Source organism: Hermetia illucens, chromosome 1, assembly GCF_905115235.1.
Source record: "Hermetia illucens chromosome 1, iHerIll2.2.curated.20191125, whole genome shotgun sequence".
Lineage (NCBI taxonomy): Eukaryota > Metazoa > Arthropoda > Insecta > Diptera > Stratiomyidae > Hermetia > Hermetia illucens.
Genome location: NC_051849.1, coordinates 218,496,807 through 218,514,103, shown reverse-complemented (window position 1 = coordinate 218,514,103; position 17,297 = coordinate 218,496,807). Strand labels below are relative to the sequence as shown.

The 17,297-nt window shown below is 41.3% G+C and overlaps 1 protein-coding gene across 2 annotated transcripts in view; it reads left to right on the top strand.

The window, feature by feature from the left end:
• Positions 1 to 36: 36 nt before the first annotated feature.
• LOC119647417 (E3 ubiquitin-protein ligase Su(dx)) overlaps positions 37 to 17,297 on the top strand; it is a 40,846-nt gene continuing 23,585 nt past the window's right edge. Inside the window, exons 1-2 of one of the 2 annotated variants that reach the window (XM_038048305.1) lie at positions 37 to 267; positions 15,729 to 15,904. In XM_038048305.1, coding sequence (XP_037904233.1) covers positions 15,832 to 15,904 — 73 coding nt within the window. In that variant the 5' untranslated portion in view covers positions 37 to 267; positions 15,729 to 15,831. Of the gene's footprint in view, positions 372 to 15,728; positions 15,905 to 17,297 lie in introns of both variants that reach the window. The other variant, XM_038048315.1, reaches the window with a different exon arrangement.

Genomic DNA, 17,297 nt, shown 5'->3' with positions numbered 1-17,297 from the left:
GTGCGGATGTTGGCAGCAGTGGAAGTCAAATGGTAACAACGACAATTGCGCAGTCTAGTGTGAATGGGGGGAATGCGAAGTCATGAAGCCATTACGGTTCGTGTAAGGTGTTTCCGAGTTGAAAATCTGCAAAAGTGTCGTATCCTTGCGTTTTTAAAGTAGTTTCGAGTATTGTTCGGTCAAATTGAGCCGTGCGAATCGAGTGAAGTGCTGAAATCATTGTGAAACGTCCCGGAGGCCGTAGTGAAATGTGCATTGATGTTTGACGTAAGTGGATTCCATCGGGACTGTCAAAAATCATTGTCTCGGTCTCTCGTCATTTGGCTGGAAAAACTTGTCTGTCCCCGTCCGATCTGCCCAACCGGAACGCAGTAAGAACCTGACGTTGGTGGATAGTTAAATACACGTTACGTCCGAGTGACGTTGATATAATACGCTAATTAGATTGATTTTCCAATATCAATTATCGAAACTCGTTGACGAGGCCACAGCTGGGAGCTCCCACGGTACCGTCGTGGAGTTGTGGGACTCCAACGGGCGTTTCAGGTGTTCGTCCCGTGCTGGCACCCGTGATATCGTTTATCACACAATTTCGGATGAGAAACGGTGAAGTAATGCTTATTTGTTTATGACTCGGCTTAGTGGTCCCATTAGTCGCCCGAGCCAAAATCCAAAGGATTAATATCTTTACAGACGCGATTAGATTAGATTAGATTTGGCTGGGCAGGTGTAATGGACTTGGGTCGTCGATGGTGATAGCTGGATCGACGGGACTTGGAGTGTGGAAGAAATTGCTGTGTAATGTGTGTAGTTTATCTGCAATTCATAATTCACTTGGGCTGCTAATTTCCAGTTAAAAACAGCTTTGGAATGCGTTGTTTGAAGTTAATTGTTTACATATCTGAACAATGGCACACATGTCAAGGCACTTGTGAAGTTCCGGAAACATGCCTTCAATCCTACTTGAACCGCTTTATAAATTTCGTTGTTTCAAGTGTATCTAGATTATTGCTTCCAAGTTTATGTGGATTACGTTGCTTTCTAGTGCGGATAATTGAATGTAGATTGACGAAATTCACTGAGAAGGCTCCTTAAAAATATTCTTCTTCTTTTTCTTCACCCTTTGTCCCGTTCACAAGCGAGGTCGGCTCGTCGTGATCGGCTTCGCCATTTAGCTCTATCGAATGCCTGATCTGGGTGCAATCTCGAGGCTTTCAAATCCCCATCCAGCGTATCAAGCCACCGTTGCTTAGGTCTGCCTTTTGGTCGTTTACCATCGACTTCGATGTTCAGACCAATCTTTGCAAGTGAATTCTCATTAGCACGAATTGCGTGACCATACCATCGAAGACGCCTCTCTCGCAACTTTTCCACGATCGGTGCAACCCCATAACGATCGCGGATATCCTCATTTCGGATGTGATCTAAACGTGTGACGCCACTAGTCCAACGTAGCATCTTCGTCTCCATTACCGCAAGACGCCGTTCATTGTCTTTTATAGTCGGCCAACACTCAGAACCATAGAGAGCGACGACATTGCGGTAAATTTTAGATTTGAGACGTCCGTTGATACGTCGATCACAAAGGACACCAGTTGTGGAACGCCACTTCATCCAGGTTGTGTTAATGCGTGAAGCAATTTCATAACGCAGCTCTCCATTGGCTGATAGCGTTGACCCGAGGTATTTAAATCGCTCAGTTCTGGGCAAATCACTGCCGCTGACAGTGATTGTGCCTGTTTCATGGGGATCGGTCGTCAAAAATTCAGTTTTGTTTAAATTCAATCTGAGACCGTGTTGCATGAGGCGATCATTCCATTTTTGAACAAGTTGCTCGAGATCATGTTTGCTATCAGATGCTAGGAAAACATCATCTGCATAAAGCAGTGTGTAGGGCGCTGGACGTTGGATATCCCGTGTGACGGTGTCCATAACAAGGACAAAGAGGAGTGGTGAGAGGGCACTTCCTTGATGAACTCCAACAGAGACACGAAGCGGTTTTGATACACCCGCCATACTTCGAACTTTACTTTTCGGATCGTGGTAGAGCAATTGAATCCAGCGCACGAGTTCTTCTGGCACGAAGTATTGTCGTAAAGCATACCAGATGAGTTCGTGTGGTACACGGTCAAACGCTTTCTCTAGATCCAGAAAGGGAATGTAAAGAGGGCGATGCTTCTCACGGTGTTTCTCCATGAGTAACCGCGCAGCGTGTATTGCGTCAGTAGTTCCGCAGCTCTTGACAAATCCGGCTTGATTCACGGTTATTTCAACGATTTCGCGAATACGGTTGTCAAGAATGCGTTCAAAAATCTTCATGGTATGGGAAAGTAAAAGATCGGGCGGTAATTTGAACATTTTGCTGGGCTACCTTTCTTTTTCCATATTGGAACAGTGGTACTTTCTTGCCAGTCAGATGGTGTTCTTCCTTCCTGAATAACCCTGTTAAAGAATTCATTGAGCCACAGTGTTGGGTCCCAGCTCTTCGCTTTCCAGAGCTCAGATGCGATGGCGTCAGGTCCTGTTGCTTTCCCCGATTTCATTTGTTTTATTGCCTCCTCGACTTCAGTTGCGCTGACTGGTGGAACTGCTCCAAATGTCGGCAATGATTGTGGAAGTGGAGGATGAGGAAATTCTTCAGTTGAAATCTGCTCGAAGTATTCTCGCCATCTATCCGTTGCGGCTCGACGGTTGGTAAGCAAAGTACCGTTCTTGTCATTAACACAACAGAAGTGTTCGATATCCTGTGTGCGTTTATCACGGCTTTTAGCAAGTCGATACAGATCTCTCTCGCCATCCCGAGTGTCCAGTTTATCGTAAAGATTTTTGAAATGGTTCGCTCGGATGACAGCGACCGCTTTCTTTGCTTCCCGGTTGGCATTCTTATAAATTTGCCAATTAGCAGGCGTTTTATCGTCGAGAAATTTGTGGTAGAGGCGTTTCTTTTCATGGACCTTCATTTCAACATCATCATTCCAAAGCCAAGTATCTCGGTTGATGTACCGCTTACCCGGCTTGGTGACCCCGAGGGTTGCAGAGGCCGCTTTGTGGATCGTGTCTTTCATTTGGTTCCATGATTCTTCCACATTCGTAATGGTTGGCAATCGTATGAGTGAGACCGTTTCTTCTTTCTTCTCACCAAATCGCCACCATTTAATGCGCGGCGGGCCAGTGCGTTCCTCACGCTGTTTTATCGGTGGCTTAATTCGCAGGACGGCAATCAACGGCCGATGTTGAGGTGCGATGGTCTCATAGGGAACGACTTTGCAATCAGTGACAGTGGTAAAATGTTGCCGTCTTATGAGAATATAATCGATTTGCGTTTTATTGTTCCCACTATAAAATGTGGGAAGGTGTCTCACCGTCTCATCGTTGAGCTGATATAATGGTTAGCTTCATCAGCCGATCATCAAATCGTTCGACTTCTTTAATGGCGTCACGGAAACCTTCTGAGATGGCAATGCCAACACCATATTGAGTGTGTGGGTTACCAAAATAGAGAAGTTTGTAGCCATGTCAATGTCGCAGCTTTTGGCACCAGACCATCGGGTTTCTTGCAGAGCGCAGATGTCAATGCACCTTTTCCGAAGGGCTCTTGCGAGTTCCTCCGTCTTTCCAGTTAGGGTTCCAACATTTAGCGTGCAAACACGTATTTGTTTTGTTCGTTGTGTGCGGACTAACTTGCTTACGTTCTGACGCCGTCCATGCGTCAAGAACCCTTGCCCATTTCTCGACAGGACCGGGGCCCGTCCTGCCGCGTCGACTGAGGTGGACGCCCTAGCATTTCTCCGAGGCTTGTGACTCAATCCGATCATCATGTTTGTAACGACATTGTATGCATTTTCTTGGTCGACCTGTCGCGGGACCTGTCACCAAGAGAGATCAGGTAGGATTTAGCATAGTGGAATAACTCCAACTATACTCTATTTATCTCTTTCCCTGATCTCAGCATTTTATTTTTGTTTTACTGAGGATAGTACAGAGTACGTTGCCTCAAACCCTCCTTTACCTGAGCTTGGGACCAGCATACTATGTTAATAGCATGGCGGAGTTTCTTCGAGAATTTTAAACAATCTTGCAAATATAAAACTTTATATGGGGCTTAGCACCCCAACCACACCTTTGCTCTATCTATATCGGTTTCTGGATTTCCGGAGAAGCTTGCACCCTTCCCTGTATTTCGGGGACAGTCGAGTCGCCTACCATCCTGGGAAATAAGGTTCTAGCACATGACATAACGCGCAATGGAGCTGTCATCCTTCCTCAATGTGTGACCTATCCACTGCCACTTTCATATTCTCATTATCACACGGGGTACACATGGGTATCTACTTCATAGGTTGATGAAAATCTTCATTTGTTATTGTCTTAGGCCAGAATTCCCCAATGAAAGTTTCAAGCTTCTGAGTAATAACGATGGCCTATTTTGTTACTTCCACGTAGGAGCCAAGAGATGAGAATGAAAAGAAAAGTACTGATAACATAATGCAACTCTGACTATCTCCGCTTTTGACTTCAAATTCCTATGCGCCTTCATATGATGCTCTGATAATAGCCCTGAGATTCTTGAGGATGCCCTTCCTAAGTAGAGCATTCCGTTTAGATTGATTCGAAGGATGTTAATATGCTCGATAAAGGGAAGTTAGCTTGCTTTCTGTCGATCAAGCAGGTGTTCCTGGGTACTTTCTAGGATAATATTTACAATATATTATCTTCGCGACAGTAAGAAGCATGTAAATATTTTACCAGTTGTAACATAACACTCAAGACGAGAGCCGTTTTTCACAATCTTTACGATCATATCCTTATTCCATTCATTGCGAACATTTATGAATGTGTGGAGCTGGGCCACGCCAGGCACGTCTTCTTCGGAATCTGACCGTCTTCCACGCTCTAGGAAAAATATAAGATTTCTAGGATTTACGAATTGGCGGAAGTAGCAACTCTGCAGAGGCTGCACGAACAAATTCACTTCTGTTCTGAGAAGTAATACATATCGTTTTAGTTAAAAGATTTTATTTTTAATTAATTTATTTACCACTTTATTTTTCTTTTAAAAAACTTAAATTGAAAGAATCCTATCCGAGGAGCTTTCCACTCCGCGAATGAACACAACTCAATTGTTTTACGAAATTTTTTTTCAAAAATATCAATTGAACCAGCATGTCCTTCTTCACACGGGCAGGTTGTGCGCTTTTAGTACGACCCGTATCACTTCGCCCCCAGCTGAAACCTAGGGATTTCGGCGAGAGAACTCGCGGCGAAGCTACCCCGCTGCAGTCGACTGGCGGATGTCGAAACGAGCGCGGCGATCTCGCTTCCTTCCAGTGCCGCCTGCTTTCTGGAAGAAAGGTTTCAGCCTTCAAGTAGATACTCTTGGGCTTGCCATCGACGTCCACGCTGAACGAATGCTCCCCACGCTCGAGGATCTGATAGGGGACCTCATATGGTGGCTACAGCGGCATCCAGAGTACATCAGTTGTCATTAAAACATGGATACACACTTCAAGTTCCCCAGGGTGTGGACCGCTAGCTGCGTGTGATGAGATGGCGGAAACGACTTTAGTTTTAGGAACGGCGTCCCGTAGTAGGCACAACAATCAGGTCTCTCCAAGGTCGTCTCTCTTGTCGAGAACCAGGTCGCCAGGGAGTTGGAACGTTCTCTTCCTACATCCGCTCAGTAGGACTGGCAGCAAACTCTTCGATCAGGACGGTTACGCGCCATAATGGCTGCCTTCAGCGTCCGATGCCAACGCATCCCATTGTACTGCGGATGGTATGCAGTTGTACGCTGACGTTTGAATCCCAAGAGCTTTCCGCTCCGAGAAGAGATTCAAATTGCATTCCCTGGTCTATAATGATGCATTCATGTCCTTATCCATGAACGGCTAGAAATACTTTCTGGAGACTAACCGATTCGTTGTCTGATCAGGATACGCAAGATCGTGCACCGAGCGAAATACTCTCTTACGAAAAGCGGCCGGAATATATGACCTAGGTCCCTTATCAAAGATCTCTTAGTGGATAGAAAAACGTAAGCCGAAGATAGGGAACCACTTGAACTTGTATTTGGAGTCCGATTGGTGGAAGAACTGCGTTATCCTTCTGGGCCACAGCAATTGCCGAAAAATAGACTGCGGCTGGGATATTGATCTCGGAGATCCAGGACAAAGCGTCAGTGGCTAAGTTGTCTTTACCGGACACATGTTGAATGTCCAATGTGAACTGGTTGAATGGGCTAAATGCCGAAGTTGACAACGGGACGCTTTGTCAGGTTTTTGTCGTAAGGCAAAAATCAAGGGTTTTTGATCCGTGAATAAGGTGAATGACCTGCCTGGGAATACGATACGAAACGAAATAGACGATACAGAAATCCAAGTTTCGTAGTACAGAGTGGATAAATCTCTGGAAGGTTTGCACCGCATTGCACAGACTAAAAGTCATTCTTGTGAACTGGAGAAGTCCAAAAGGTGTACAAATTGCTGTTTTTGGAATATCTTCGGGAGCTACAACCAGATCCAAGATCGAGAAGAGAACACAACGGTACCGATCAAGAATCGTCTGAGCATTGATGGACTGTGTGATATTCCCGTCTTTTATGTATGGGAAAGATAATGCTTTGAATCCATTTTTGCAATTTGGTTCATAACAAATTCCCTGCGAATAAAAAAAATTGAAGTGAGATTAATCAGTAGAACAAATAAACAAAATATAATTAAACTCTGGGCATTGATTCATGTAACCAGAGCAATCGTTTAGGCAGCAGAGCCAAGCAATACCGTAAACGTTAGAATGCTATCAGGACGTCCTGGGACTGAACAGAGTAACGGTCGGCAGCATAAGCCCTACCGATCGACATAAGTGCTGAATTTGAGGTGTTTGATGCAGTGAACGCCACATTTGGATGATTTCATCAATATCCTCTACAATTTCACGAGGATGTTGGTCGTCCCCGAAGTTCCAACTTGTGACAAACCTGATTGCGACTGATCACACTGCGTCGTCCGCTCAACACCCTCTGGACTCCTCCGATTCGGTTCCATCCCGAACATTGAAGCTTCCGCCATGTCCTGCGATCCTGGTAAAATGATCCCAATGTCACCGATGTCAGTGGAATGACAGCATCCATGAAGAAAAGGAGAGCATTCTCAATTTTCGCTGCCTACAACAGCTAGCACCCTGTCCGAACACCTCCTTCTAGCCTGTCACATTCTGCACGTTCTTATCGAAAGGGTGCCCCTCTATATTGGAATTTCAATTTTTCTCGCTTCCTCTGTTTACAAAGGCAAAATCGTCCCAGAAGCACTCGCCACTAATCTCCCCGTCCAAGAAAAAAATGTTTACACCATCAACTCCGAAAGTTTCCCCGAACATCTTATTATTTTTCTGTTCAATCACTATTTCACTTTTTAATTCCCTCCGCCACCAAAAACCCAGCTTCTAAAACATCCATCTACTTCCCCGAAAAAACAAAAACGATCTGCCCGATTCCGCTATTCCGCTGTCTATCGATCAGCCGGTCCCGGAAGTTGGGGGAAGTATATTGGGAAAGTGAAGGGGTGCTAAAATGGAAGAAAAGGGGAGAAAATTACATATTATTAAATGCATTCCCTTTTAAGATTGTCTCCGGAAAAGGCAAATGAAGTACTACATATGTAGCAAAGCTGCGGACACTACAGGGCGGAAATCAGATTTCTCTCCTTGTCTTGGCAGAATGGGCATCGAGGTGTATATGACTTCATCTTGCTGAGTTGTTAGCAAATTTTCTGCCCTTGGTTCGGTTGCTCACTGTCTTTCTTCAGTCCAAAGACCTGTTGGTTATTCCAGACTTTTTTATTCTGTCTGTAAAATCGCTTCTCCGCTCAACGGAGTTGGTGGTGAGTCTCTGGTCGTACCCCGGTTCTTTAAGATTATTGCATTGCCAGCTATGCAGCATTCTTCCATTCCGTTGTTAGATCACAATTATCATCGAACTAATTGTTCTGAAGACTTCTTTCGAAATTTTCTCTCGATATATCGGTCAAGAATGTACTCCATTCAGAAGAGATCCTAGCGTGTTACGTCAGTGGTCTGAAGCAACATCTTCGCTTCCATTACCTAGAAGCGGTGTTTCTTGTCTTAGTTGGCTGGCCAGCATTCAAAAGCATAGAGGAACACAGAACGATCTACACTGTAAAGAGCGCCAGTTGTGAAATGCAATTTCATCCAAGTTTTAATCGCTTAATTCTCAGAATCTCACTGTCGCTCAGTCGGAGACCGTGGTGCATGAGACTATTGTTTCATTTGTGGACAAGTAGATCGGGTGACAGCCCATGACTTGAACAAAGGAGAGTGACGAGAGGGCGTTTCCTTGATGAGCGCCGAAGGAGATGTGAGATAACATTTGAACTTCAATCTTCACTCTGGGACTAAATATTGCCTCAGTGGATATCAGATGAGTTTTTGTGGCATATGATCAAACCCCGCCTGCTCTAGATATAGAAATGTAATTTTCAGAGGTAAGTGCTTTTCACGATATTTTCCATGAGTGATCACGCGGCGTGCGTTGCGTCGGTGCTTCCGCATTTCTTGACAAACTCCGCTTGGTTTACGGTTATTTGAACAATGTCGTGAATGGGGCTTGCAAGGATGGGTTCAAAAATCTTTACGCTGTGGGATAACAACCGGGGGCTTGCCTTCCTTTTTCTATATGGAAATGGTTCTGCTTTCCTGGCAATACGTTCTACTCTCCTTAATAGCACGATTGAGGAATTCATTTAACCAGAGTGTTGAGTCCCAGCTCTTCGGTTTACAAAGTTCGACTATGATGTTGTTGGGTCCTGTTGCTTTGCCCGATTTCATTCGTTTGATTGCCACTTCAACCTCTGTGGCACAGCCAGGTGGGATTGCTCGAAGTCGGCAGTGCTTACAGATGTGATGGATGGCCAAATTCTTTTTCATCCAGCAATGCTATTATTTCTCATTTCATTGTTATCAAGACTATTTGAATTTCATTATCACCAAATTTAGTACTGTGCAAGTAATGACGTACAGCAACAGTTGAAATACTTGATCCAATATTTTTGAGGAAAAAGCAAATGCATGGAAAAGTTCCTCACCAATGTGTAAATATGAACATCACGCATACAAAATTTGCTTTTCAGTAATTCATTATCTTCATTTGTATCCTCTTCTATGACATCTGGAATCGATAACGAATTTCAGCATTCACGCCTGTTTGTATTTTTCTTTCGGAATATGCATAATATCTCATCAACAGAGCGGTTTTCAAGTTATCTGATTCTTCTACTGCATCTGTTAGATTACACTAGCAAGTGCGTAGTGAGTTTACTTTGTGAAGATTGCGGAGAATTTGTGTACCTTGTGTACCAGTTTTTGGAGCACCTAATTTTTGGATGACATTGAACCATTGGTTCTTCTTATTTCCGTGTTTTTATCTTGGGGAATTTTTTTCCTTTTATTTACGGAGGGATTTGGGGCAATAGAGAATTTTAAAAAGTGGTTACTGGTACGGTTTTGTGATAAATTATCGAAAACTATATCAGCTCTGATTATAATTAGAACTCCTACTTTTATGGAGATAAAAACAAAGGCAAATGCAGTATAGTATTCTATAATCAAACAGGATTCGGGGTTGGAAATTCGATTTCATTGATATCTGTTTAAAGAGCTTCCAAATAACCGATTACCTGTCCATCCAGTACAAATAGGTTGAGTTTAATTTCTCATTTGAATTCTAATCAAATACTGGCGGCAGCGTCTATATATCGGATAATGATAATAACGATTTAGTATGGCATCTAATTATTTTAACGCCACATGTGATGTTTAATTAACTTTCATTAGTATTTTATGGGTCAATTGGTCACATGAATGACAAGGCTGAGGTAGCCGGATAGGGATGAATTCCACATCAGGCATCGGCGGCTATAAAAAAGAACGAGTAAATATTATTTGTGTATATATGTTCTGCGGTGCTGAAATTAGATTACGTATTTTTTTATCATGCTCGTGACATAGCAAAAAGTTTAATCTGGAGATAAGAACTGCAACTGACGTCATCAAAGGCAATTTCGCGGCAGTTGTTTGGTATTGTTGCTAATGCACACAAGAATTTCCACCTCAGACTCTGTGTACTACCTTCAAAACGCTGCTCAGAATACTCGTGCATGATTCTTAAATTAGGTTATTCGCTAAAATTGTTGAAATTTATAATCTTGCCGTATTGCTTAATGAATTAAACCTGAAATAGATGCTAATAACACCTGAATGGCCTGTTTAAATTTACAATATTTATTTTCAAACATGATTTTATTACTGATCGGTTTATTTGTACTTTCCATTTAAAAACATTCTGAATAAGAGTTTGTTAATTAGCTTGGAAAATAGAGGAAATTTCGATAAAGATATCTTTATTGGTTAAGCAAAAATTGATTTGTTGGATATGAAACGATACATGGAGGCGTTGATCGCATAACGATGATTATTGTTATCTTTGGGTGTGTGATAAGAAATTAAACAATAGCTTAACTCAAGTTTTCCGACAAATATAATATTTTCGTGGGGGGAATTCACACTGTTTACCCATTGTTTTGGTGTAACGAAATGATTGATTATGGTTGAGTAACTAAGGCGCAATGAGAAAGTCATAACTCTTTGAACACGTCATACTCAAATGAAAGTGCGATAAGGAACGGTGTGATGGTCAACCTCTTGACCTCTTTATCCTGGTTCGTCATGGACCTTTATATTCATCTTTGCGTTGTTTCGCAGCTTTAGGTTTTTCACCTATACAGCACTAAGTGTGATGATAAGGAAAATGAGTCACATTTCCAAAACTAAGATTGTGCGGATTTCCATTTAAAACTCAGATTCCACAAAGGAGTGAATAGGAATACAGAACAAATTGTTAACAATTTCTTCTTCTTCAATTTCTGCCTCCTTTGCAGAGAAATTGATTGATTAAAAATAGCATATCCTTAAAAGTCGCATAAATGTAAAGAATATGAAATTGTGTATGATATCGAGACGATAAGAATTTTCTCACAAGCGTATGTGCGTTTGTAAGGTAGGAAAAAGGCAAAATTCCTGAGCACTCGGACCCTAGTGGTCTATTGTACCCGATTCCCCCATCTAACGTGTATATATCGCAGGATTTTCGTTAGTGGATGTGATGCTACCCACTGCTTCTGGAGCATATCAGCTTTCTCATTATAGGAGGTCAATGCCAAGCAAATCAACAGCACGTTGTATATTTCTATGCATCGATCCGTGATCTCGACTAACAACTAGCACTGTAACATGGGCTTGGGGAGTTCAATGTCAAGCAAATCAACGGCACGTTCTATATTTCTATACATCGCTCTGAGATCTCGACCAACAACTAGCACAGTAGCATAGGCTTGGGCTTATATTGGCAGACTTTGCAGTTCGCATAGCGGTGAGTCGCTTCACAGAAGCGATGATAGTACACCCCCCTTTGGGCTAGCCTTTCATCGTTTCTGTTGTTAGGTAGCGATCAATACCCACTTCAGCATACAGCAATCTTTGCGTTAGCATAGCATAGATCCAATTAATTGAAGTAATAAAAACTTGTTGTTTCTTTTTCGTTAGTGTGGGTATTTATTCTTGCAAATACCGATATTTCGGGAACCACTTGTTCCCTTCATTAGTGCTAACAAGTTCTACCTAACTTGTTAGCACTGAAAAAGAAACAACAAATTTTTTATTATTTCAGATAATTAATCGTTGGAAACACCGCATAATTTCACTCAGGTACTCCTGGGGTCCGTCATCGGTGTCATACCAAAGCCTCCGTTCTTGTAAATAGCTGTTGACAATAGCTGCAACTTGTTAGCACTGATGAAGGGAACAAGTGGTTCCCGAAATATCGGTATTTGCAAGAATAAATACCCACACCAACGAAAAAGAAACAATAAGTTTTTATTACTTCAATTAATTAATCGTTGGAAACACCGCATAATTTCACTCTGATAGATCCAATTGTTTCATCGACACCATGCTTTTTACCGGCATCACACAGCTTCATCGTGTACTCGCCTTTTAGGGTGACATCCTTTATCTTTGAAATCAGTGAGTGAAGAGCAGACTGACAGAACATTCCATGCTGGTTATCGCCTTCTCGTGACTGTGTTCCACAACCAGTCTTTCAGGACATTGCAGCGATTTGAATAGTGATCTTTCCCAGGCTTGGCCATGGAGACTATTTTTAACCTGACAGGCGATTTGAGATTAAAATCAGCGCTTAATAAATGACCGCAGGACGTTACCATTTTAGCGACAGAACCATTGTTGAATCTAGATTAAAATTTCCTGAAACTAAATGCAGTTCTGTGATGTGGTGTTAGTGAAAACGCATAAAAACAGAGGAAACAGATTCGTAACTGGTAGTCAATATCAACACTCGATAGTAGCCTCGGTCGCTTGTATTAGCTCGAAACCAACCTAAAGTCAGCCTAAAACCAGCCCGATATTCGTCGTCGGCATCAATAGCTGCCGCCGCGACTTATACTACGAAGAGTGCTAATGTTAGGTGATGCTATATTACAACATCACTTTTTCAATAAGATGATGTTTGGTAATGGGATAATGTTTTGTAATAGGTGATACTTGGTAGTGGGATGATGCTAGGTAATGGGATGCTGCTTGGTAATGGGATGATGTTAGGGAATCCCATGATGCTAGGTAATGCGATGATGCTAAGTAAGGCGATGATGCGAAGTAATGCGATGATGCTTGGTGATGCGGTAATGGTAGGTGATGTTGTAATGTTTGGGTTGCGCTCGGTGATATTAACGTAATATCATACTTTAAGGTGATATAACGTTTGTAATATTGCATACATCACGTTACATGTGTAGTACATCCCGTTGACGCAAATGGTATCTCCTTCCTCATTGGGAAAAAAATAAGGGCCGATGATGTCATTATGCCACATACCGCACCAAAAGTACAATAAATTTTTGTGGATGCATTGGTGCGAAAAAAATTTGGGGAAATTGCCATCGTAAATAGCAACAAATCCCCTAACCAGCGCTCGTAGACCGCTAGAGTCGACATTTCACAAACTTCAATCGTGTAACATTTTCACGCTCTTGGAAAAGTCATTAGATGTTGCCGAGAAGTTCCTCAAGAAATGGCGAAAATCCAAGCTCAACGACGAAAATTGCTACAAAATCCACGTGACGATCGTTTTATCCGCAGAATCGTTACTTGTGACGAAATGTGGGTCTATTTCGACAATCCAGTCAAACAAAATCAATCGTTAGATTCCGGGCAAATGGCGGAATCGTTAGCAAAGCGCGATCGATTTTCAAGGAAGACACTTTTGTGCGTTTGGTGGAATTTCGAAGGTATAATTCACTTCGAGCTGGTTCCAAATGGTTTAACCATCGACACAGACCTCTATTGTGCCCGATTTGATAGAATGTATGATGCGCTCGGCACAAGACAACGCAAAACCACATACTGTCAGACAAACCCAAGAAAAAATAAAAAGTTTCGACGACATTGTACTTCATCCTGCCTATAGTTAGAACCTTGCGCCATCTGACTATCATCTTTTTTATTCCATTCCGGACATTCTTCGTGGCCGCAACTTCAATAGTCTAGATAACGTCGAAAACGGATGCCGGGAGTTTTTCGCCTCTAAAAACAAGGAATGGTACTGCAGTGGGATTGAACAAGTTACTGATAGATGATTTCGAACAATAAATTCAAATGGTCTTTACTTTGAAATTTAATTCTTTTTCGTTTGTTGTAAAATTTTGTTGAAATTTTTAATAAGAAATTGGAAAAATTTTTTGGTTCACCCCAATATTTTCCACTATGTCTTCCTCTCTCTCTTCAGTTTCCCATCCTTTCCCTTATTGTGTTCTGATCATTTTACTTCCTATAATGTTTCCAAATCACTCCTTTCTCATCTAATCAATTTCTCTTCCCGGTTTATCCTTTTTATCATTTTTACATCTCCCCTCTTCTTCTATCGTTTTCTCCTCTTTTCCGTCCCTCCCTTCTCTCTCTTTCCTCCTTCCTACGCCTTCCCATCTTTTATATTTTCCCCTCTCTTCCCTCTCCCTTCTTCTTTACTCAACTCCTCTCCTCTTTTTCTCTTCTCTCTTCCCATCCTTTTTCCTCCTCTCCTCTTCTTTTCTTCTGTCTTCTCCTTTCCTTTCATCTTCTTCTCCATTCCTCTCCCTATTTCCTCTTCTTTTCTATCTTCTCCTGTTTTCCTTCTTTCCAAGTCTCCCTTCCCTTCCCTTCAATTTTTTCCCGCGTTTAAGGTTCCGTGTGAAACAAACATCCGTCTCTCTGTCTGTCTGCCACAGAAACGGTTACTCCTAAGGTGGGTGCAATTTTTTTTCACCGAAAATAGCGATGTGGGGTATTTAATGAAAGATCTCGATACTTTCGAAGCTGGTATTAGCTTTGACATTGGTTGCAGAGGTGAGGGGAAAACAGCAAGGCAGAATCTACACACTTCATAAACTGTAATTCAATGAAGCATCATTCGGTCCATATGGTTAAACCAAAAATAATATGGGATTGACCAGCTACGTATATCAGAGGAATTATAGTTTCTACTATTAATTATATAAGGAAATGCGACATTCTTCATCTTATTCAAGAAGGGGACTGATGAGGGATGGAATCTCACATGTTTTTTTGTTGGCCCTCCTGTCTTAAATGTTATTCGACATCCAGTCACGATAACAAATCCCTCGGATAATAGTGAGATTTGAACCGCGACCGTCGGCTCCGACAGGCCAGCGCTCTAACCTCTTGAGCCATCCGGATGCACAAGCTGCTTAATTGAGATAAATATGCTGCCCACTTTTTAAGGAAAAAATCAAATCTTTAGGAGTATTTAGATTTTTAGCAATGTCAGTTTCACCTTCATCCTTCTTATCAAAGAAGAGTGCCGTTTCTTTGCCAGTTATTTTATTCTTAAAATAGGAGCGCAATCTGAAATATGTGCCTCTAATTGGACGAAATCGACTATGCATTTATTTCATTCCCGTAACCAAATTATATAATTCAATGTTAATTTTCATCTGTTTATTTGGAAATGAATTAATACTCGTGCACGGAAAATTTGGTTTAGTATAATCATACACACGTTTCGCGTTGACAAATTTAGTAGCAACTTAATGAAAGTAAGAACGTGCAACTGTTTTTGATTAGCAGAAAGTATGTACGATAACTTATGTTTTGGAGCTGAAACATTACATTTGGTAGTAGAGTAGATGTTCAATACTGACAGCAAGCGTGCTATAATTTGACAGGATAATAGTATTACCACTGATCATTCAATAATGAAAACATGAACAGGTTGTAGAGAGTCGTCCCTTTCTTGACTTAAAGTTTTTTTGTTAAGAAACACAAAATACAGTATTTCGGGAAGCAACTGTCCCCTTTTTGGTCTCTTAGAAGAGATCACATTGAAGAGGGGGACAACTGGTTCCTGAAATACTGTTTCTGTGTTTCTTAAAAAAACTGTTAGTCAATAAAAAACGACTCTCTCCCTTCCCTTACCAGCAGGAGAATATGTTCCTGTCCTCAAATTCTAATGGATATTCATGCATTGCCACCAATATGACCCAAATATATATAATTTTTCCAATGAAAAGAATAAGACGAATCCATAATTGCCCTGAAATATTATTGTATGCATTGTTTAATTTACCTTGTTATACTTTTAATTTCAGATTGCGAATACATAAATATAAAATGCTACACGAAATTCACAAATAGACCAAGCTGTAACGCCTATCTGTCACTTGGAAATCTCTCGTGTGACTAACCAAAACGATGGCTGAAGGCGGTGGTGGAGGCGGCGGCGGGACGCGCAGTGGTCAGGGTTATTATCAACTGAGCGTAACAAGTAAGTTAAAAAAAATAAAATTATAAAGAAGTTATACATATATTCCATTTATTCCGTTTTTATACTCATCAAAAAATGCACTCAACTCATAACAATGTTTTTTGTAGACTTTTTTGGGATGCGGTGCCAGAGTTTGATGATGATTAACAATCTGATATCTTCAAAATCCCCAGGGCGTTAAAAGCTTATAATATTTCACATAAGGTGAAAGGAAACGCTTTCATTGCTAAATATTAGTAACAAATTCAACAGATATAATTGAAAGTTCATCATTTCCAGTTTATTTTAATCTTTTAATTGCATCGTATCTGATGGAATTACCTAAAAACCACGTAGCAACTATAAATATGTTCTCGCACAGATGAACAATGAGTTGGGAATACATCTGTAGTCGCTTTTATCGCGAAACATCACTGACTTGGCCCCAGATGTGTTATTCAATCAAGTCTAGAATCATATTTTCCCCGTTATATCAGCTTATGAATATTCTTGCAAAATTTACTGTCTCCTATTTGAGAAACCGATAACGATATTTATCTGAGCTGTACGCGTCATAATGTTCTATAAGTGATAGGTCTTATAGATAACAATGTCGTTTCTATTGTTTCTGTTTATCAGAAGTGACTGGGAGTCCAATTTAGAATTTAACCCCGTACATATGCTATGTGAAATGGAAACTTTGAATAAATAATTTCACTTCAATTTTTAATGGGGTAAGAATATGACGTTTCGTGGGACAATCGACATGACGACGAGTTATAAATAAATTCGTCGATTCATCCATTAGCCAGTTAGCCGATAACACGATGAAGGGAAATTCTAGAAAAGGATATCCGTGATGACGAAGTTTTCGGTAATCACTTCATCATGAATAATGTGTGGTTCTAGGCTGTGTTTCTAACTTGTTCAAAATTTCTGATAGTGCTTGAAAAATTTCTGCGGTAATTCGCTTTTTCTCAAGTGATTGTCTAAAAAGTGAAACACGTCAAAATAGGATAGAACAAGATCAGAGGATTACGGGGGTTGAACTTACTGCTGACTGCCTAACTTCGCAATTTTTCTCTGAGTGAGTTCAAAAGTGTAAGACCGAGTGTTTTCATGATAAATATTAGGTTGGGGAAAAAGTAATGTCGTATTTGTGATCGAATTTTAACGCTTTATTTAACATACTTAGAATTAATAATAATAATAATCGTTGGCACAACAATCCATATTGGATCAGGGCCTTGAAGTGTGTTATAGCACTTCATTCAAGACCGTAACGGTACACTACAGTAGACTGTAGGAGACAATGTGGTCAGCATTGCGCTCGCCCGAGATTATTACCCTGATTTGACTCAGGTACTCATTCACAGCTGAGTCGACTGGTATCCGACGTCAAATCACGATACAA